Source organism: Atractosteus spatula, chromosome 5 (assembly GCF_055471065.1).
Source record: "Atractosteus spatula isolate fAtrSpa1 chromosome 5, fAtrSpa1.hap1, whole genome shotgun sequence".
In the NCBI taxonomy this organism is placed as follows: domain Eukaryota; kingdom Metazoa; phylum Chordata; class Actinopteri; order Semionotiformes; family Lepisosteidae; genus Atractosteus; species Atractosteus spatula.
This window is the reverse complement of record NC_142710.1, coordinates 7,517,420-7,540,265: the sequence shown is the minus strand read 5'-3', so window position 1 is coordinate 7,540,265 and position 22,846 is coordinate 7,517,420. Positions and strand designations below refer to the sequence as shown.

General features: G+C 41.4%; 1 pseudogene and 2 gene segments (V, D, J or C); all 3 read right to left on the bottom strand.

The window, feature by feature from the left end:
* Positions 1-389: 389 nt before the first annotated feature.
* Positions 390-6,207, bottom strand: LOC148833918 (Ig heavy chain V region-like). The segment is given in 3 exon segments: positions 390-756; positions 844-935; positions 6,005-6,207. Coding segments are annotated over 3 exon segments (630 nt in total).
* A 4,145-nt stretch (positions 6,208-10,352) lies between these two features.
* Positions 10,353-12,255, bottom strand: LOC148833917 (Ig heavy chain V region-like). The segment is given in 2 exon segments: positions 10,353-12,078; positions 12,166-12,255. Coding segments are annotated over 2 exon segments (486 nt in total).
* Positions 12,256-12,995: 740 nt separating this feature from the next.
* LOC148833916 (immunoglobulin heavy variable 3-53 pseudogene) lies at positions 12,996-14,394 on the bottom strand (annotated as a pseudogene).
* Positions 14,395-22,846: the final 8,452 nt, after the last annotated feature.

The following is a 22,846-nucleotide window of genomic DNA, read 5'->3' as shown; positions in this document are numbered from 1 at the left end:
TGACACTTGGAGTAGCTGTCCAGCATTGGATTTCTGGAGCACCTGTTAAGCGAAGGGGATCCCTCTATTACAACTTTAAATCATGGGGTCTGCTGCCACCTAGTGGTTCTCTGCTCAAAAATAGTTCTTGCAGCACTGAAAAATCTTTTGCACATGCATTTTCATAATTACTCTAGTCTGTACTTCTGTTTTTATTATGGTTATTATTATATTGTGTGCAAATAATTCAATGCTAAAGTGTTAAACAGTGAGATATAAGAGGTTTAGAAAAATAATGATTCTTTCCATCTCTTTAGACATGTTTAACCCAAAGGTTATCTGCTTGCTCTGTATTAATAGCACCATCTTTGACATGTGGCTCAGATGTTTCCTGTTGTGTGGAGAGGGGCTCAGTGCTGAGGACAGGTTTTTGTACGGCCTCTCAGTTCAGTCGTGTCACTGTGTCTTTCGCACAGTAATACACGGCTGTGTCTTCAGCTTTCAGGTTGTTCATTTGTAAGAAGAAGGTGCTGGAGGAGGTGTCCATGGAGGCAGTGAAACGTCCTTGGACTGAAGAGGCATAGTACTTGTTGCCTTCATTATAGTAACTGGTCAACCACTCCAGCCCCTTCCCAGGAGCCTGTCGGATCCAGCCTTTCCAATAGCTGTCTATCTGGAATCCAGACACCTGGCAGGACAGTTTCAGAGACTCTCCTGGCTTCTTCAAATCTGCGGAGGCAGGCTGGGTCAGTGTGATGCTGGACTGGGCTGTAACAGCTGTGGAAACAAACAGACATCAGCTCAGGGCACACCATTGTGAACCAAGCTCATACAGCAAGCGACACAGAACAGGAGCAATTTTACCTGAAAGTCCCAGCAGAAGAAAACACAGGACACTGAGGTGATTCATGGTGTAAAAATGGACACAGTCTCTCTCCTGAGGAGCTGCAGCTTCTCTGTTAGAGAGTGGAGATGCAGTCAGTTATATACAGGAAACAGATGGTGATTTGCATGCAATGTAAACTATCATAGAGCTCTTATATTCCTTCAGATGATGGTCACTGCTGCTCCTGATGGTATTAACTTCTTGTCCCCTTTTATCCATTGTAAAATAGAAAGACTGGTTATGTTCAGATTCATTCCACTCAGATTGAAAATGATAAACTCAGATAGAATTTCAATGCTGACTTTGGCTTCCCATTGGACATACAGTATACATGAAGGGTGCAGATTTCAGAAAATTAAAATTCAGGGACAAGTTTGGAATTTGTGGCAGGGAAATGGATTTAAGTGTTGATTTAACATTGACTCCTTCATTCTTTTTATAAGGGATCATCTGGCTTTTACATTAAAATTTCATCTATGGTGAAGCCAGTGAAGGATTATATTTCAATATGTACCTTAATGTCTTTTTATTTACAATTTTAATTTTAGTGCTTGAAAATGGGTGGCAAATGCATTTACTGTATGCAGATTTGTCTCAGCTGCATTATTAGCATGCATGTCACTATCATTACCCTGTGAATCATGTGTGTTAATGTTGAAGAAATATATAAGATGTGAAGAAGGGGTTAACTGATTTCTTGTGACACAAGACATTCCAGGCTTTGAGTTATCGCTGGGATGGGGGTTAACTGATAAGAATTTCAGATGCAAGCTGGAATTAGTTTCCCCCAACCAAGGAAACCTAAGACCAACCATTAAAAGTGGTTAAAGTCTGGGAAATCTCCAAACACCAGTTGCCTTCCCTCTATTACCATGGTAACAATTTGCCTCAGAAACACGACTGGAGTTTGCTATAAAAACTGGAAGTTTTGTACCTATATTCTGAACAATACTTTGATCTAATTGTTCCTTGCATGCAATAAACTCAGTTATTTTACACTTCATCTCTGTTACAACAATGTACACATAACACTTGGGATTTCTGTACTGCCTTATATCGCAGCAGATGGTCTAGCGTCACATCCAGGGTGTATCCCTCCTTGAACTAGTTGTTTGCCAGGAGAGGGTCTGACTACCTCTCGATCCTGTGGTGGAAAGTGGTGGAAAGTGGATGGAGTTGTACTGTCTGGTGTGATTGCAGCCCCCCTGTGGTTTTCAAATTCATAGTGTTAATGACCTCACTCCGTTATGTAAGAGGAGCAACTTTTATGTGTGTGTGTTTTTTTAAGATGAATATTCATATTTTCATGACAATATTGTAGCGCTTCAGGGTTCACGTGGGCACCCTCGCCTCTGCCGCATCAGATCGGCCCCCCACTGTGGGGGACTCAAACCCAGGCCTCCGGCATCGCTCAACAGGGACCCAGCCTCTTGAGCTAAAGGGAAATCTCCCATCAGCCTGGCGGCTGCGGCCCCTGCTATTCACAGGGAAGGGCGGTGACGTCACCGCTCTGGTAAGCCGGCTCTAACAACCCACAGTGGTGGCCGTATGCGTTACAATATGAATCTTAAATTGACACACATTTGCATTACTCCTTCTGCAATCATAAAATACATCACAAATCATGAAATGTCATGTAGACCAGATATATGTATGTATTTCATTCAATGACCCTACTCCATAATAGTGTAGCACTATACATACTACTACATTCTAAACTACAGAAAATAGAATTATATACTATGTAACTATCCTTTAACTATGGTATAGCAGCTTACTATCTGGTTATGAAAGTTAGGAATTGAAACATTTAGTGAGAAGCTAAAAAAAGCTGTGTTTGTTATGGTGTATGTTTGTTTCTCTTGTTAGACTTTAAATAAAGAACACTGTTTTTGAATCTTACTGCTGTGTATCTGAGTGTCTGGTTGCCTGGTCCTGCTTATGTTAGAACATGCCTAATGGGTTGTCACATATAGCAGAGGATGTGGGCATAGGTTGTAGTCTGGTAAACAACAGAAACCACACAGTGTACCTTTTTAGTTGTTTGATGGAAATGTATGGGAAATTTATTTGTCGCTGTGTGCCAGACTTTCCAATATAGATGTGCTATCAGAAGATTACTTTGATCCAGGGACTTTCTCATATTTGTACTGGCTTAGAGGTATCAGCTCTCCCAGTTCTTAAGTTGCACCTCGGGCAATGCTGGACTTTGGAGGTTTTGACAAATATTCAGGGCTGAAAACATCAGTGTATTGTAGTACCGACATCCTGCATAAACAATATCAATATTGTGCAGCTCAGACGTTTCCTGCTCTGTGCTGAGGGAAGGTCTTTGTCAGGCTACTTGGTACAATTGTCTTAGTGTGTGTCTCGCACAGTAATACACAGCTGTGTCTTCAGCTCTCAGGTCGTTCATTTGTAAGAAGAAGGTGCTGGAAGAGGTGTCAATGGAGGCAAAAAAGCGCCCTTTGACTGAAGGCGCATAATAGTTAGTTAAACTCTCAGTATGGTAACTGGCCAACCACTCCAAACCCTTCCCAGGGGCTTGGCGGACCACAGTGGTGGTCACGTATACCGAACCCAGAAACCACACAGGACAGCTAAACAGATTCTCCAATTTTCTTTGGTTCCACTGAGGCCGGCTGTGTCAGTGTGATGTTGCACTGTGTTTCAACAGCTGTGAAGACAGTTGGCAAATAACTGGTAAATAACATCAAGATTCTGATTTTTAGTGCTTAAAATGCAGTGTCATAGTCTCAATAGCAAAATCCTCTTTGTACCTGAAAGTAGAAGCAGGCAAGGATACAGAACACACAGGAAACTCATGGTGTAAATCCAAGCACGGCCGCTGTTTTAGGAAACTACCGTTTCACTTTCAGTTATATTCAGGCAGCTGTTGCAAAAAGTTTGCATACAAGGCAATATAAGAGCACTGAGCATGGTATAACTTAAGACCCCAGCTGCTCAGAGGACTCTCTAGGGTGTCTTTCTTTGGAGGCAACATAACATATAGATGATTTTTGGTTTTCAATCTTAAATGACCTACAGCGCCAAGCAATCAAATCTTTAGTATTCTGCAAAAGTACATAGATTCAAAACAGTTAATGAGGAATTACTAACTCAATTTCTCTACTTGCTAAAATTGAATAAAAAATCATTCATTGATACCTGTACCTATACTGGACAGTATATGGTGGGAATATCATCATGATAGCATTTTGCTAACTCCAGCAGAAATGCTAAGTGGTAGTGCCCTTGGTTCCATTCCATTCCAGACCTGGGGTGCTATCTGTGTGGACTTTGTATTTTCATCTCATGTTCACATGAGTTTCCTCCAGGTTTCTCACTTTCTCATAATTGGCCTTGGTGTGAGTGTGTGCATGTTAGAGTTTGAGTTTGTTCGTCCTGCAATGGACTGGTGTTCCGTCCAGCATGTACCCAGCCTTATACCCATTGTGTGCTAGGATTGGGTCTTGAATTGGAGTAAGCGGTAAAGTGATTAGAAAATGAATGGATGGATATTCTGAAATTTGGTTAGAAATCCATCATATCATAAACTGCATGGTTTTTTTTTCACAAAGGTGTCTTGGTGAGGTGTTTTTAAAACTCTGAAGATGGCTGTTAGTTGCTCTGTTCAAGAATTGTAAGACACAAAGCACCTGTAAGAATGGCACGCCAATTGGGTAATGTATCAGAAGTGCAGTTAATTACTTTACCATGCCTTAACCCTTTTTATAACTTTACATAAAAGAAATGAAAACAGTTAGCTAACATGAGGGTGACAGCAGATACCAATCTTTACAGCAGATACCAGTCCTTACAGACTGGAGTTTACATTCAATTTCCAGAGCATAGGGACTAATGAGCTGATTAGCTGAAATGACAATGGAGAGGATCCAGAGACCATATCTATAATACAGGTTGTCTAATCCCAGTCCTGCAGGAGGTGCTGTGCCTGCAGATTTTCCTGGCTTCTTTAAAGCAGTAGCGCATGAAGAACTGGCAGTACCTATTAATGGATCAATCATGTCGGTAATAGGCCAATTGAGCTTATTAAGAGTTGGAATGAAGACCTGTAAGCACACACTGGCCTCCCAGGACCTTGACTGGACTGCCTTGCTTCAGTCCAGTGAGAAGGGTTGGGACACCATAGCTCGTAATTATTCAATATCTTTTTAGGGAAAATTCAAGACATTTGTAACATCTACACCACCAAGAGATGATATCGCAGATAATTTCATTATATAATGAAGAGCAAAATTGTCCTGGAGGTTTCCTGGAGCTGCCATTTTCACTTGCTGTTGGCATGAGGTGTGAGGGAGAAACTGCCATTAAATCAAAATAGGACTACAAGCTGATAAACTGCGCTCATGTACAGTGTCCTGGGATCTGCATTAACCAATAGTCAGAACCTGGGTTAGAGTAACGCTTAAGTCTTTGAGCAAAATACAACTTTCAAGGTCAATATTTCTCCCCACTCAAAGGGAAATAATTCTAAGTGTGGAGACCTGGCCAACGGAGAGCTACTGTATGTAACACCTTCATTCAAAACACACACACACCCACAGTTAATATACCACTATGTACTAACTCTTAAGTTAGATGATATTTTTTACATGCAAGATGTAGAAACCACACACTTTCATTCAAATCACACAAAACCACAAAACCACATGCCAATGTCTACCACTGACTCCCTGCCAGTAATTCCCTGAGAGGCTGGGCTTACTTTCTCAGTAGATCAAAAACCTGAAATGTCATCTAAAACAGGTGTCTGTTACTTCATATGCACTCAGGCCAGAGTCAGGAAGTAACCCAGGTCAGATTCTACACTGTGACTGTGGATTGATTTAGTGTTGACATTCATAACATCATGACAATGTAGTGTACATTGAGGAACTAAGATGACTGTTTATTGGTCGTAAATGGATAAGGAAATTAATTTCATATAGGTTTCAGGACTTGAGGTACTGGCTTGACATGAGGTCAAATCACTTACAGGTTCACCCTATGGAAACTCTCAGTTCAGCTGTTTCATTTATATTTTAAAAAGTGAAAGTACTATCAGGCTTCCTGTTTGTGAATGAAACCTGTTACACTTGAGGGTTTTTGTCAGGGCTCAGGCTTCACTTCTCTTACTGTGAGTCTTTAGCGCAGTAATACACAGCAGTGTCTTCAGTCTTCAGGCTGCTCATCTGTAAGTACAGCTGATTCTTGGAATTGTCTCTGGAGATGGTGAATCTTCCCTGGACAGACTGGGAGTAGAATGTGCTGCTGCCACTGTTGTAAATATGCGCCACCCACTCCAGCCCCTTCCCAGGAGCCTGTCTGACCCAGCTCATAGCATAGCTACTGAATGTGAATCCTGAGGCTGTACAGGTCAGTCTGTGAGATCCTCCAGGCTGCACAACTGCAGGTTCAGACTCAGTCAAGACCTGGGATTGAACACCTGTGGGAAGAAAAAAAAATCTGAAATTAAGTGATTACTATTAGCGCTTACACTAGTAGCAAAGTTTGAAAAGCTCACCTGTTAAATACGTGCTTGCTAAGAGTATTGCAGTGAGAAAAGCCATTGTTGCTGGTTGAAACTGTGGTCTGTAGAGACACTTCAGTCCAGACAGTCAACACTCTCAGCTGTTTTTTCTCCAGCACAGTGAGATAAATGAGGCAGGAAGCCTCTGAGTTTGCATGGACTCCTCCTCATGGGATGGGCACTGTGACACACAGCTTAAATACTGAATCACACACTGGGCAAGGAGACCTGCTTTCTAAAAGATTATTTAATCACTCTATGTCTCTTTAATACCTGAGTGGTAAAGTGACACTGACACCAATGAATCAACAGCTTTAAGCTCTTGTTTGTACAGCTTCATCAATGCCAGACTGTGCTGCTCTTATGCTGACACACCTCTTTATCAAGTTATGATTATTCTAAATATCAAGGTTATGATCTCTGTGTCTGCACGATCATTAGGCAGTATTACATACAGTATAACTTTATTGCTTCTGTCATTGACTGAACGTGAGTGTCTGGTTGGCCTTGGCAGGTTGGCACAGCAGATAGTTTTTATCAGCTGGGTTTGACAGTCATGCAATGACAGCCCCCTGCTGGAGCACCTTTTTAAATACAACAGCCGCTATGTCATTGAAATACATAACTTCAATTGAAGTTATGACTTGAAATAAGACAGATGCAGTAACAATTAAGAGTAATGTGTTTACTTTATTTATATAAATTGTAGCATCACAGGTTCAGCGAGGATGGAGACAAGAATTCAGGCTCTTTTAGTACAAATAGTCAGCGCTTTTGTTGTCAGACAGGAGTCCAGCTTAGCAGCAAGAAATAAAACCCAACAAAACAGGCTACAGCACACAAGGGTCATTTCTGGTACAGATACGTCGGTAAAGGGTGGAAAGTGGGCACAGGTATAAAAAGAGTGCAAAACTGGGGGGATAACTATTTTACGGTATCTGGGATAACTATTTTACAGTACATTCACACCATGTACAGCCGTTCCAGATGGTCAGAGGTGCTGACCAGAGGCTCCCTAGTCCCTACCTAGGCTATCATTCCCATCCTGCCCCTCACCACGCACTCTAGCTGGGCGCTCTTCGGCCGCAACGCCAGGCGGGGGTGCCACAATATAAAAGATCTTCTATTTTGTGATACAAAAAATGATTTTGCTTTAATCTTTATAAAATAATTTTGAAAGGAATGTCAATACTACTCCATTAATCTTGAAGTTCTAATGCTTAACTTTATATGATAGCAAAAATTATGAAAAAATTAAAAAAATCCTTCATGAAGATATTGGCGAGAGACATGAGCAAACTATGCAGGCAGAAAGTCAGGGACAAACATTCCAGAAAGATTTGGAGTTAATTAATCGATTAGGGAGAAAACATTGGTAAAGGGGTGAATCTTAAGGGCCTTGCTCAGGGGCCCAACAGAGTAGGATTTCTCTGCTGGCCACAGGATTTGAACCAGCAACCTTTCAGCCATAGAGCCACCCACTGCCCGCCTTTTAATTTAATTGACAAGGCCACAGTGAGGCATTCTGGGAGTGCGGATTTGACTGACTTACTGTCAGATATCTCCGAAGAAGATATAGTTGGTGTGGAATGGATCTGTGGGTTTTTTTAGGAGTGATCATGAAAATTACATAAAGAAAGCAACAAGAAAGTATACTCTAGTTAGAATGAGAAGGGAAAAATTATGGACCTGAGCAATGGTGCTTTCAGCGTGGTTCTGCGATGAATGATGTAATTAGCCACGTAAGCATTTCATATAGGGCTCTCAATTAGAGACTCCGGAAACGCATTTTCACTCGGATGTCAGGGACGAAAGCTAGATGGCCGTAATTGCTGGTGTCTCGGTCCCTCTTGAGGTGTTAAATATGTATTTGCAGGTGATACAGCGAGCTCTGTTGCAGGGGAAAGTGCCTGGTGTGGATGATTGCTGAGGGCGGTCAAGGGAGTTGTGAACAAGGAGGTTCCGCAGATTAAGTGGTTGATGATATGAGATGATGGGGCACTCAGAAAAGGGGGCCCCAATGGAGGGATCATCCTGTAAAATGGAAAAGTTGTCATGAATAGTCCAGGGGATAGAAAGGGTAATAGAGAAGCACCAAAAGAATGTGGTTGTGAGGCCGGGAGTTCCTGATCAAGTTGATGGTCTGGGGCTGTTTTTGGTTTGGGTGAGGGCGCAATCGATAACATGGGTGAGGTAACCTCTGTTGATGAAAAAAGTGTATTTTGAGTGGTTGGCACCGATTGGCACCATTGAGTGATTCACCATGAATGACAACAACCAAGTATAAGGTGTTTTAGAAGGTCAGGATGATACTATTATAGAAAATTTAAGTACACTTGTACCCATTATGAAAAAAATGAGATTATTTTATGGCAGTGATTTTTAGTACTGGGGCAAAGCCCTAGCAACAATGTACTGGGTCAAAGAGAATGCAGCTAATGAATGAGAAAAAGACAAATTTTGATGGGCTATACAGTACATTATTCTTGGAAGGACAAAACTATTCTATCTCAATTAAGTACACCCACATCTATCAGACAAGAGTGAAATTTTAAGTAGTGGGGCAAAACCCTCAGAACTCTTAGAGAATCTCTTTTAGAGAATACAATAGATGAATGACAAAGGGAGGATACTTCAAGAGGCTGTGTACATCTGTACCTATTAGGAAAAAGGAAATTCTTTTGGAGGAATGACTTGGGGCCAAGCTCTCGAAAACTTTAAAAGCTGTAATTTTAATTTAAACTATGTTTTGGTTCTTATGTCCTAGATGTTTTAGGATTTGTTTTTGTAGGAAAAAAGTACAAAAATGTAATAAAGGAGACCAGACAATCGATTATTGTTCCACCGTTCCAGGTATTATCCAGTCCCACCTAAAAACCTGTTTCTTCTCTTCACAGCAGAGTGGCGCAGCGGACGCGTGCTGGGCCCATACCCCAGAGGGTGATGGATCGAAACCATCCTCTGCTATCTGCCGTGGTGGCTCTGTGGTAAGGCTCTGTACCTATGGCTGGCAGGTTGCTGGTTTGTATCCTGCAGCTGGCAGAGGAATGCTACTCCATTGGGCCCCTGAGCAAGACCCTTAACTCCAGCTGGTCCAGGGATTCTGTGTAAATCCCTGCACATAGACCCCAAGCTTTTCTTCCTGTCTCTGTGTGTGTCTCATGGAGAGCATGTTAGGTATGTGAAAAGACAAATTCCTCATACAAGAAATTGTATATGGCCAATAAAGTAATCTTATCTTTAGAGCTCTGATTCAGCAGTCTCTCACTTTCGCCCCTGTTAGTATGCCAGCCTCCTGAAGACTCAGTCCACTGACTGCTTCTAGTTTTTTTCCAGATGGATTCACTGCCTTTTTAGGAGGCACCTCCATTCCTATTGCCATTAGCCAGGCAGCTGTTTCTCCGCTGGACTTTACCCCTTTTGTCAGACAGCCCTTGCCCAGTTTTTTTTTCCAGTTCCCCAGACATTGGCTGTTTTCAATCTGCCTGTATCATTTCTCTCCCTTCACTATACAGAGTGATTTTCTTTCTGAGCTTCTCTGATCGGGCTTCGTAGGCAGTCATCGCGCTGCAGCTCTGTTAAACCACGGCTGCATCATAACAAACACCCACTGGCAAGTAATAAGATTCGTTTAATGTTCATGGTTTTATAATAAATGAAATATGCAATTTTGTTATTCATGGCATCATTTCTTCCTCACACCTGAAGAAGGCTCCATGGCCAAAACGTTGTTTTCTCTTTCTTCTTTTTTTCAGCATGGAATAAACCTATTACTTGTTCCTTTGCAGCCTACGCATGCTGACGCAGTTACCCACCTGAATCATTTCTTACATGCTTTAAATTACTTTCTTAGGCTATATACTATCCAATCAGACTTTTAAAATTCAAAATGAGAGCAAAAGAACTTCAGAGAATTACGGTAGCTGCTGCCTGGCTCACAATATTGTGTGAAACTATTGTGCCTTTTGTAGTGTATCAGATATTTCATGGAGAAGAACATTTTTTTTTATTTAAAAAAAATCATCATGTCTACAACACACTGTGTGGAATGCACCGGGTTACAAAACAGACAGCAGAATGTCCTGATCTGGGGCACAGCACTTACATACTCAACAAGTGCAGTATGTAGGAGGGATAACAGGCACCTGGTTTTTAAAAGAGCTTTACATTGTTTCTTTCTAGCTGGCCTAGTGGTAGTTTAATTGACAATTATTTTCATTTACATCTCACAAGCATTGAAATGACAATACAGAACAAATACTTAAGTTTAGTAATGCTATGAAAGCAAATATGTTTGCATCTCCCTTGTCACACACCACACACCTGAAGAAGGCTCCACAGCCAAAATGTTGAGTTTTTTTTCTTCTCTTTTCAGTGCGGAATAAACCTTTACTTGTTCCTTCGCATGTCCTTGTAGTCTATCAGCATTGAAGTGATCCAATATGAGTTTTATAAACATTGACATTGCATGTTTTACAGTTTTAACTACCTTAAAATCCAGCATTATCTTATGCAGGACTTCACAAATCTGAGAATAATAATGACCACATTGTGCTAAATGCAATTTAAATGATCACTGTAACATTGATGAGCTGATCCACATTCCTGCTGCTATCTGGGCTATTGAAAAGCATTCATTGAAATGCATTTAATCAATGACTGATTATTAATTGGCAGATGAGGATTCAAAAGTGTAAAATATGTGATGCATTTCAACAAACGTAGGTAAAAAAGAATTTAGATTTAGATTTTAAAAACCTGTTGTTTGTTCTAAAATTGAAAGATAATTGCATTGCTATGCTAACGTGGACCAATTAAGCAACAGCATCCACAATGAAAAACAAAAGCCATGAATTTGGAATAATAGATAAATCTAGAAACCAGCAGCTGTGATCTGCTACCGATCAGAACTGAGTGATGTTGAGACTGGATAGGTTTTATAATAATGATTTAATTATGATTTAATATTGATTTAATAATACAGCCCATGGCATGAGTTTGTTAATATGCAGGGCATCTTTTTAGATGAAAAGAGACAAGAATAATTGACATGGAATTAGTGTGAAAAACCGGCCTATTTACTGCTTTTGGAGTGGAGAGGCTACACTATTTAATCTAGGCTGTATATACATTTTGACTAGTTAAAAGTTGGGTGTTTAGAATTCAATGCTAAACAAAAAAGCACAATGACATATAAAATGTTTAAAACATAATGATTCTATCAATTTCTTTGGACATTCTTAAATTAAATGGTATCTGGTCACATCATTGTCATGAGGCTCAGATGTTTCCTGCTGTGTGGAGAGGAGCTCAGTGCTGAGAGCAGGTTTTTGTACGGCCTCTTGGTTCAGTTGTGTCACTGTGTCTCTTGCACAGTAATACACAGCTGTGTCTTCAGCTCTCAGGTTGTTCATTTGTAAGAAGAAGGTGCTGGAGGAGGTGTCCATGGAGGCAGTGAAACGTCCTTGGACTGAAGAGGCATAGTACTTTGTGTTGCTCTCATCATAGTAGAATGCCAACCACTCCAGTCCCTTCCCAGAAGCCTGTCGGATCCAGCCTTTCCAGTAGCTGCCTATGGAAAACCCTGACACCTGGCAGGACAGTTTCAGAGACTCTCCTGGCTTCTTCACCTCTGCAGAGGCAGGCTGGGTCAGTGTGATGCTGGACTGGGCTGTAACAGCTGTGGAAACAGAAAGACATCAGCCCAGGATTCACCATTGTGGATGAAGCTCATGAACCAAGCGACACAGAATAGGAGGGATTTTACCTGAAAGTCCCAGCAGAAGAAAACACAGGACACTGAGGTGATTCATGATGTACAACTGGACACAGTCTCTCTCCTGAGGAACTTCAGCTTCACTATTAGAGAGTGAGGATGCTGTCAGTTATATACAGGAAACAGATGGTGATTTGCATGCAATGCAAACTATCATGGTAGTATTTGAGTGCCATTAACTACTTTTCTCAATATATCTGATGGATGGATGTATTTCCCTTTAGGCCACCGCTGGCATGTGGGGCAGCAACATCCTGTTGCTGTTTCCGTAACACTTGTTTTATATGGGACAGGGTTATTAGCCTTGTGCCCATCCTCCAACATGGAGGACCTGGTGCCTGAGGTGGGACACCAAACCACTACCCTGAGAATATGATGCTTTACCAACAGAGCTAGCCGGGGCATCAATACAGGTATATCTATATTCCCCATTATATATACAGTATATGATCATTACATGAAGACTTTAACTAATTTAGTTTATTTTCTTGTTTATTTTTTGGTACCTCAAGGATTATAACTCGTACGAGGTGCCCATCTTTGTGGAGCCCGACGTTATCCCCATGGGTTTTCTCTGGGAGGAGCACTTTCCTGCTGACTAGGTTAACTCATGTCTCAACAGAGTCCCTGTGAGTGCGTGTCCACTGTAGTGAACTGGCATCTCCTCCACAGCTCACCCTGGTGGTCAGTTTTATACCAAAAACCCATTGGCAGTTTTCAGGTCCGGGTTTGTGTCTGTGTATTTGTACTGGTTGCAAAATAAGCTTCACATACAGTATAAAAACGGGACTCACAGCACCCAGCGCTAATGTGCAGCCTCATCAGTGTGACACGCGGCAGCTCTTCTTCGCCTGCACAGACGATAAAGGAGAGGAGTGAGAAATAGCTTTGTTCAATGAACCAAAGTGGACCCTGAGGTTGGTCAGGCAATGTACCCCTACTCTTATGAACATTTTCCTTTATAATGATCAATAGTCGGGACCTGAGGTAGAGTTAAATTTATATGTTACTGCATTTCACATATAGGATGTGTAATAACTTTGTTAAAAATCACACAGGTTTCTCAGTCTTTTTGGCAAAAAACTCTTCAGCATTATTTACCTCTGCTGCCCTCAGTAGGAAACAGCAGGAATTACAGAGTCTATCAAGCAAAATTATTTTTCTCCACTGAAAGTCAATTCCTTCTTATTCTGACTGTTGAGACCCTGCCTGTAGAGAAATGTGTACAGTAACACCTTCATTAATAACACACACAGCCAGTGTTCATATGCCATTATGCACCTTGCAGGTGTTTCATATCTGAGGGGCTTATTGTCTCATTAGAAAAAAACAGGTTTCCTCTGAATCTGTTCAGCTTGTGGGAAGAAACTTTCTCTGAACCTGGATGTACATGCCTTTATGCTCCTATTACACTTACCAGAGGGAAGGGGGGAGAAAAATGAGAAGCCAGGATGACTTTTATTCTTAGCAATACTTCTAGCCTTCCTGAGAATGGAAGATGAATGATGATAGTATTTTATTTTGAATGATGGGTATGCTTCAAACCTACTACTGTTGTTATTGTTACTGTTAAAAGCAAAATAAAAAGATTATTACAATAACAGAAAGATAATTTGAATTCAATGAATTTCTTTAGATATTTTTAACCCAGTTTTTATTTAGTATTAACTGCACATCATTGACATGCAACTTAGATGTTTCCTGTGGTGTATAGAGAGGCTCAGATCTGAGGGCAGGTTTTTGTACGGCCTCTTGGTTCAGTCTTGTCACTGTGTACTTCACACAATAATACACAGCTGTGTCTTCAGCTCTCAGGTCGTTCATTTGTAAGAAGAAGGTGCTGGAGGAGGTGTCAATGGAAGGAGTGAAACGTCCTTGAATCGTAGGGGAGTATTCAACTGAACTACCACTGTAATAGTTCAGCAACCACTCCAGCCCCTTCCCAGGAGCCTGTCGGATCCAGCTTTTCCAATTGCTGTCGATCTGGAACCCTGACACCTGGCAGGACAGTTTCAGAGACTCTCCTGGCTTCTTCACCTCTGCAGAGGCAGGCTGGGTCAGTGTGATGCTGGACTGGGATGTAACAGCTGTGGAGACAAACAGACATCAGATCAGGATTGACCATTTTGATTGAAGATCATAAACCACGATACAAAGAATATGAGGGAGTTTACCTGAAAGTCCCAGTAGAAGAAAACACAGGACACTGAGGTAATTCATGGTGTAAAACTGCACACAGTCTCTCTCCTGAGGAACTGCAGCTTCACTGTCAGAGAGTGAGGATACTGTCAGTTATATACAGGAAACAGGTGATGATTTGCATGCAATGCAAACTATCATGGAAGTGTTTGCCTGCCATTATCTGACAATTGCAGTGTTTCACATTTCTCCCATTAGTTCCAGTATATATGATAGAATTACCTGAACACTACACATGTTGCTTTTTCAGCTTTGTGTTTGCCTTTATTAAGTAAATTAATAATAATAACTCAAAGTGCTTTACAGGTAATAGAGACTCCCCTCCACCACCACTGTGCAGCATCCACCTAGATGATGCAATGGCAGCCATAGTGCTCCAGAATCCCCCCTTACACACTAGCTATTAGTGGGGGGGAGGAACAGAGTAATGAAGCTAGTTAATGACTACAGAGAGTCAGGACATTGGTTTTACATCTCACCGCCTTTTTACACTACAGCATCCCCATCACTATACTGCATTAGGACCCACACAGACCACAGGGTGAGCACCCCCTGCTGGCCCCACTAACACCTCTTCCAGTAGCAACCTTAGTTTTTCTTAGGAGTCTCCCATCCAGGTACTGACCAGGTTCACACCCGCTGAGCTGCAATGTGATATGGCTGCATTTAGTGTTTTGTTTTGTTTTTATTTCTACCTTAAGGTATGTCTAAGATAATGCCTTGGACTGGGCTGCCAGTCTTTGTGGAGCCTGACATGTTCTCCCCATGGGTTTTCTCTGGGAGCACCACTTTCCTGCTGACTTGGTCAATTCATGTCTCAACAGTCTCCCTGTGAGTGTGTGTGCACTATAATGAACTGGCACCTCCTCCACAGCTCCCCCTGGTGGTCAATGTCATAACGAAAACCCATTAGCAGTTTTTCAGGTCCAGGTTTGTGTCTGTGTGTTTGTACTTGTCACAAAATAAGCTTTAGACATGATTGGCTGTACCCAGTGCTAAAGTCCAGCTTCATCAAGGTGACACTGTGACAGCCTTTCTGCACCAGCAGCCCGACTTGCACATAAGGGAGAAGAGTCAGAATCTGCTTCGCCCATTAAATCAAAGTGGAATTTGAGGCTGGTTAGACTGTACATCCCTACTCTTATGAACAGTGTCCTGACTGTCAGACAGTCAGAACCTGGGTTAGAGTAAAACTTATGTTATACGGTACTGCATTACACATATGATATATAATGCCATTGTTAAAAACTACACAGATTCTCAATGTTTCATCTAGAAATTCCCTGTACATTTATTGTCTCTTCTGCCCTCAGGAGGATACAACAGGAAGAACAGTTAAACTAAAATTAAGCAACGATCTCTTTCAAGCTCAATAACTCCCTTGACTGAATTCAAATTCATTCTACTTCTTAGTGTGGAGACCCTGCCAGTGGAGAGATGTGTACAGTAACACCTCCATTAAAAACACACATATCCCGTATTAACAAGACACTATGAACCACTAATTGCCTAACAGGTGTTTAATATCTGAGGGTCTTATTTTCTCAGTAGATCAAAACAGGTTTCCTCTGAATGCCTTCCCTGATGGGATTATTCTTATTGTAACTTAGTGGTTAAAGCAGGAATGCACAGTGCTTTCTGTTGAGTTTCATTATTCCCCTTTCTAACATCCCCTTTCAGTTTGTGCACTCAAGGGTTTTTGTCAGGGCTCCGGCTTCACTTCTCTCACTGTGAGTCTCTAGCGCAGTAATACACAGCAGTGTCTTCAGTCTTCAGGCTGTTCATCTGTAGGTTCAGTGTGCTTTTGGGATTGTCTCTGGAGATGGTGAATCTTCCCTGGACAGCGGACCCATACTTTATGTCGGTACCTGCCCAATAGCTGATGTGTGCAACCCACTACAAGCCCTTCCCAGGAGCCTGACGAATCCAGTGCATGTAATAATCGCCAAAGGTGAATCCTGAGGTTTTACAAGACAGTGTATGCGATTGAGCACCTACATAAGCCAGCAGCAATATCACCCTGCAACTCACGACTGGAAACCCACTGAAGCTAAGCAGGTGTGAGCCTGGTCAGTACCTGGATGGGAGACCTCCTGGGAAAAAACTAAGTTTGCTGCTGGAAGTGGTGTTAGTGGGGCCAGCAGGGGGTGCTCACCCTGCGGTCCATGTGGGTCCTAATGCCCCAGTATAGTGATGGGGACGCTATACCGTAAACAGGCGCCGTCCTTCGGATGAGATGTAAAACTGAGGTCCTGACTCTCTGTGGTCATTAAAAATCCCAGGGCGTTTCTCAAAAAGAGTAGGGGTGTCACCGCAGTGTCCTGGCCAAATTTCCCATTGGCCCTTACCAATCATGGCCTCCTAATAACCCCCCTCTGAATTGCCTACATTACTCTGCTCTCCTCCCCACTGATAGCTGATGTGTGGGGAGTGTTCTGGAGCACTATGGCTGCTGTCGCATCATCCAGGTGGGGCTGCACATTGGTGGTGGAGGGGAGTCCCCATTACCTGTAAAGTGCTTTGAGTGGAGTGTCCAGAAAAGCGCTATATAAGTGTATGCAATTATTATTATTAATTACAAGGAGAAAATAAAGTCGTTAAATTAGGAGAAACAAATTAGTGTCGTGACTGCAGGGTTACACAGATGCTAAGCTTTATTGGGAAAAAAAAGACTTGACTAGTTGGTCTGTTTATCTTGATCAGTTGTTATTATCGCATTAAAAGAAAAGGCTCACATGTTAAACAGGCCACTGCAGTTGTAAGAAGGAGTAAGATCTTCATTGCAACTTAGCTTGCTGTTCCTCAGTTAAAGGGGAAAAGCTAGAATTCATTCTGAGTTGATCAAGATAAATATGTCTTGACACACCAGCAATTTGCATGTGTGTGTCAAAGGGGTGGGATAGTTTTGACTTGGTGCTGCTATTTAGGGGTTGAAAAAATAATTATTCTCCTTTGTGTTTAGATAAGCTAGTCCTGCCTGAACTCCGGGAACCACAAGCAGCTGGTTAAAGAACCCACTTAAGTATTTAATACACAACATGATTGGATTAGTGGGTCTGCCTTGATATATTAAATATCTTAATTTATATTACTGCGTTTGAAAAATAATATTTCAGACATGCAATCATATGTATATTAATATTTATTTTTTTCTAATTTTTTGAATATTTAAGAAAAACTGTCCAACTGGGAATATTCTAAGTCATTGAATTTCATATTGTGTTCCACGTACTGAGAGCTCATTGCTCTGTTTAAGTGTTTGGCTTTTTATGACATGGCTGTTTGGCTGGTTTATCAAAGGCCTTCTTTTAATTGCTTTTATTCATATTTGTATGGGTCATGGTTTCTTTGACTCTTTGAACTTTTGATTAACTTTATTACATGCCTCCCTCTGTCAGATATCAATGTGTTGAAAGGAAAGTGCTGTGTCTCTGTGTGTCTGCACTGTAGTGTCTCTTTCCACATGGCCCTGATGGACCCAAAGCAAGGTTGTGAAAGGTGAAGGGGACCGCCTAGTGTGTAAAACACTTGGTTGCTGCACTGTGAGTGTTGTGCTTAAAAAGCTATTGAGTCATGAAGAAGACCCCACTATCCCAGTGCATTGCATGTCTAATGGTCCCATATTGAATATTGAAATATTGAAAAAATCGTAAAAAACTAAAAGAGGTTTCACATCCCAAAGCAAGGCTTGGAAAGGTCAGAGGACCTGTTTAGTGTGTAAAACACTTACTTGCAGCATTTTGGGTGCTGTGGTTTAAATGCTAATGGCTTGTGAACAGCATCCCTATCCCAGTGCATAGTGCCACGTTAAATAAAAGCACGAGAAAAAGAGATTCAGAACACAAATCTGTGTCAGCCTTCTTTGTAAAAAATCAGTTTGAACATCATGGGTGCTGTTTTTAATAAACTGCTGAGTAAAGAATTGTGTATATAGTTGACCCTTATCTGAATGAAAACAGGACATAAAGAAAGGGTTTCAGAAATCAGACAAAGCTTTACTCCCTTGCTTACAGTCTGGATAATTGGAGACTGCGCTGTTCTGCTTCCTATGGTGATATACAGGTTTTTCGCACGAAGCCTTATTGAGCAGTATTTCTTGCGTTGTGAACGTGTGTACACAGCGGTCTCCCAGTGTTCCAGTTAGTGCGTAATTACGCATCAATGAAAAACCTGAGGTTTACAAAAAGAGAATTAGCTCACTGGTAGTTTTATGTAGAGGCTGTGAAAATTTTCACAAGTCGAAGTCTTTAAAATGCGTTTGGGTTGAAGGCTTTGTGTTTCCCTTGCGAAGATATGGACATAAGAATATTTGTGTGTGGTAAAAAAAGGTGTAAAAACAACAAAGTGAATGCTGTGAAAACATTCACAATGTACTTTGTACACAAAGCTATCGTAACCATTGGAGGTTTCGTGAAAACGCTACAGGTGTGCCAAAATCGTTTTTGAACTTCAAGCTAACTTTACTACGGTCAGTGTCCTAGGATCTGTAATGACCGATAGTCAGGACCTGGGTTAGGGTAGGTTACATGTTTACTGCATTTCACATATAAGATGAGTATTACCTTGAAACACCGGGAAGAACAGTGCAATTTAAACCCAGCAAAAAAGGTCACTTTCAAGGTTAATAACCCTCCAGACTGAAGGCAAATTGTGGAGACCCTGCCTGTGGAGAAATGTGTAACAGTAACTCCTCATTAAACACACACACACAGTCATTGTTAGTACGACACTGTGCACCACTGTTTCCCTGCCAGGTATTTCATACCGTATCTGAGGTGTTTATTTTTTCAGTTGATCACAACAGATTTCTTGTAATGCATCGCTGAGTTGATTCCTTCCCTGATGGGATTATTTTTAATGCAGCCCTACTGTTAAAGCAGGAATTCACTATGCTTTCTGTCAAGCCTTATTATTCCCCTTTCTAACTTTTCCCTTCTGTTTGTTCACTCATTGATTTTTGTCGGGGCTCAGGCTTCACTTCTCTCATTGTGGGTCTTGAGCACAGTAATACACAGCAGTCTTCAGTCTTCTCTGTTATAAGGAAAGAGCTCTAATTTGTTCTGAGTTGTTAGAGTTCAATACATCTTGACACACCAGCGATTTGCATTTGAGTGATTTTTAGGGTGGGATAGTTTTGATTTGTTGTTGCTATTTTAGGGGTTGTGACCACAGTGACCACACTAATACACACCGTTTTCACACTGCTGGTTGTACCAATCGTGAGATACAATATTGAGGTGAAAACAAAGCTTTGTCCATACATATAGTGATGTTTTTCTGTGGGTCAATGACCACAATATTAAAAATTAAGTGCCCTCGAGGGGATGGAAAGATGGCACAGTGGTTAGCATTGCTTTGCGTGTCTGTCCTTGTATCTGTGTGTCTGCCCTGCCATTGCAGGATGTACCCCACCTTCTGCCCATCAGTTGCTGGGATAGGCTCCAGCTCCCCCCAACCCAGAATTTGCAGAAGCGGTTAGAAAATGGTGGGTGGATGGGTGTCCTCAAGAGGCAGAAAAACAAACACTAGAGAGACACACCAAGGGCCCATGTTGTTTTTTTTAAGTCCAGCAGCTTTTCCTCCTGAACCTCTTTCTTTGCTTTAATATGCTGATATGGCAGAGCTGCAAGAAGTCACAGCACAGTGGTCTGACGTGAGTTTTGATTGGTTAAGAAAATGTCAGGACGACACTAAAGGCACATTGTGTCTACCCCACGGTTCTCTGAATCCAATCAGCTTTTGCAAGTTTTATATGGTTATTACAAGGAATGAGTGTTTAGAAGTGACTGTTGCAGAAGTATTAGAGCTATACAGAATACTTCCGCACATGGTATAATGTATATTTCTGATCACCATTCAGAAATAGTCATTGTGTCATTGTTCCCAGATTTCAGAAAGAACTGAAATAACAGCTTCTTTTATTTGAAATGCACTCAGTGCCTGGGTTAGGAACGAACCCAGGTCAGATTTTACATTGTGATCCTGGATTGCATTGCGGTTGATATCTATAACATCATGACTGTGCATTGAGGAAATCAGACAGCTGTTTTTAAATGTAGATAACTATTTCAGCTAGGTTTTAGAATGTGAGGTATTGGGTTAGGCATGTGGTCCCAGGGCTTACATGTTCGCCTCATGGAAACTCTCATTAATATAGGACACCCACTCCAGTCCCTTCCCAGGAGCCTGTCTGACCCAGTACAAGTTGAAGCTGCTGAATCCTGAAGCTGTACAGGTCAGTCTGTGAGATCCTCCAGGCTGGACAACTGCAGGCTCAGACTCAGTCAAGACCTGGGATTGAACACCTATGGAAAGAAAAAGTTTGAGTTTCACCAAAAAATAACAGAATCATTAATTCATATTCTTTCTGCCACTATTGAAAATGCTGACCTGTTAAATATGTGCTTGCTAACAGTACTGCGGTCAGAAAAGCCATTGTTGCTGGTTGAGACTGTGGTCTGTAGAGACACTTCAGTCCAGACAGTCGACACTCTCAGCTGTTTCTCCTCCAGCACAGTGAGATAAATGAGGCAGGAAGCCTCTGAGTTTGCATGGACTCCTCCTCATGGGATGGGCACTGTGATACACAGCTTAAATACTGAGTCACATACTGGGGAAGGACACCCGCTTTCTAAAAGATCATTGATTCACTTTTTGTCTCTTTCATACCTAAGTATGAAAGAATTCAGTACAAAGTATAACAAATCAGTAATTTGGAAATGACAGTTACCATTTGCAGGATAATTTAATTCATGTCACAGGTCAGTACATATTGTGTCAGTACATATCTCCAGTGAAGGATCAGCATTTACAATATTATTTTGTTCTCTATATCTAAAGGCACTTTTTAGTATTAGCTGTACTGCATTACATAGATTATTATGTGTTCAATTGCTAACTACAGGCAAGTGTAAATGTGTCCTGGGCAGGTAGATGGTTTCAGTCTCCTGGGTCTGATGGTCAGTAGAATCTCCTGTTCTTTTGCACAGCAGTGCTGTAGCTCATCATGAGCTTCTGTGTCCTCAAGTGTCCTGAGTCTCTGATGTGAGTGTCTCTGCACTTTCGTCTCCATCTCTTCAATGCTGAGACATCAAAAGCCTGGGGCCTGTGAAGTTCTTCCACTGGATACCAGTTTACAGAAAGTCATTAATGAACTATCAGAACTGTTGTTTTTTTATATTCCTTTAGTTTTCTTGACATATTAAATATAAAATTAAATACAATTGAGTTAAATTCTGTTTGCAAGTGTATACTGTACAGTGGATATAAGAAGTCTTCACTTTTTGAAATTGCATTTTTTTCTGAGCCAGAAATCAAGATAAATCATGTGAGACATTTTTCCATCTTTAATGCGACCTTGCAACCAACAAAATTCAAGAGAAAAACAAATAGGTAATTAATAGGAAAACTAATTTAAATTTAAAATCCTACAACACCCTGGTTGCATAAGGGTGCACACCCTTTTATAATGGGGGCTGTAGCTGTATTCAGAGTTAACCAATCACATTCAAAATCATGTCCAAAGGTAAGTAGCATACACCTGCCTTCAATGACAGTGATTCTGATTAACCCCAAATAAAAAATCAGCTGTTACTGTAGGATTTCCCTGAAACGTTTGTGGTTGCATCCTACTGGGATAGCTATGGTCCACAAGGAGCTGACAAAACATCTATGGTATCTTATTGTTGAAAGGTATCTATCAGGAGAGGAATATCAAAGGCATTGGATGTACCATGGAGCACTGTGAAGACCATCATCAGTAAGAGGAGAAAATGTGGCACCACAGGGACATTGACAAGATCAGGACAACCCTCCTGATCAGGACAAGGAGAAAACTTATCAGGGAGGCTACCAAGAGGCCTAAAGCAACATTAAAGGAGCTGCAGGAATTTCTGGCAGGTATTGGTCACTCCTTGCATGTGACAACAACCTCCTGTATTCTGCACACGTCTGGGCTATGGGATAGGGTGGTGAAGAAAGATACAATATGTGAAGAAGGGGTTAACTGATTCTTTTCTGCATGAGGACTGGACTTCTAAGTAACAAGCTTAGAGTTATGGCAGGAAAGGGGGATAACTGATAAGGATTCCAGATGCCAGCTAGGAAACCCCCAGGGAGGGTAACCTAAAACTCTGACCATTTGGCCAAGAGTCTGTGAACTGCCTTTACAATAATAATGAGCTACATCAGAAGCGACAGCAAAGGGCTATTACCATAGTAATGAGCTACGTCAGAAGCGACAGGAAAGGGCTATACAAACTGAAAGTTTTGTACCGGTACTTCGGTTTTGTTGTTCTTTGCAGGAACAAGAGTGCCGTTTTATTATTCCTTGCATGCAATAAACTCATTTGTTTAACTTCATCTCGGGATCCAGAACCTATTTTTCTGTTACAACAGTGGCAAGACGGAAGCCATTTCTCACAAAAAAGAACATCCAAACCCGTCTAAATTTTGCAATAAAATACAGTCATTC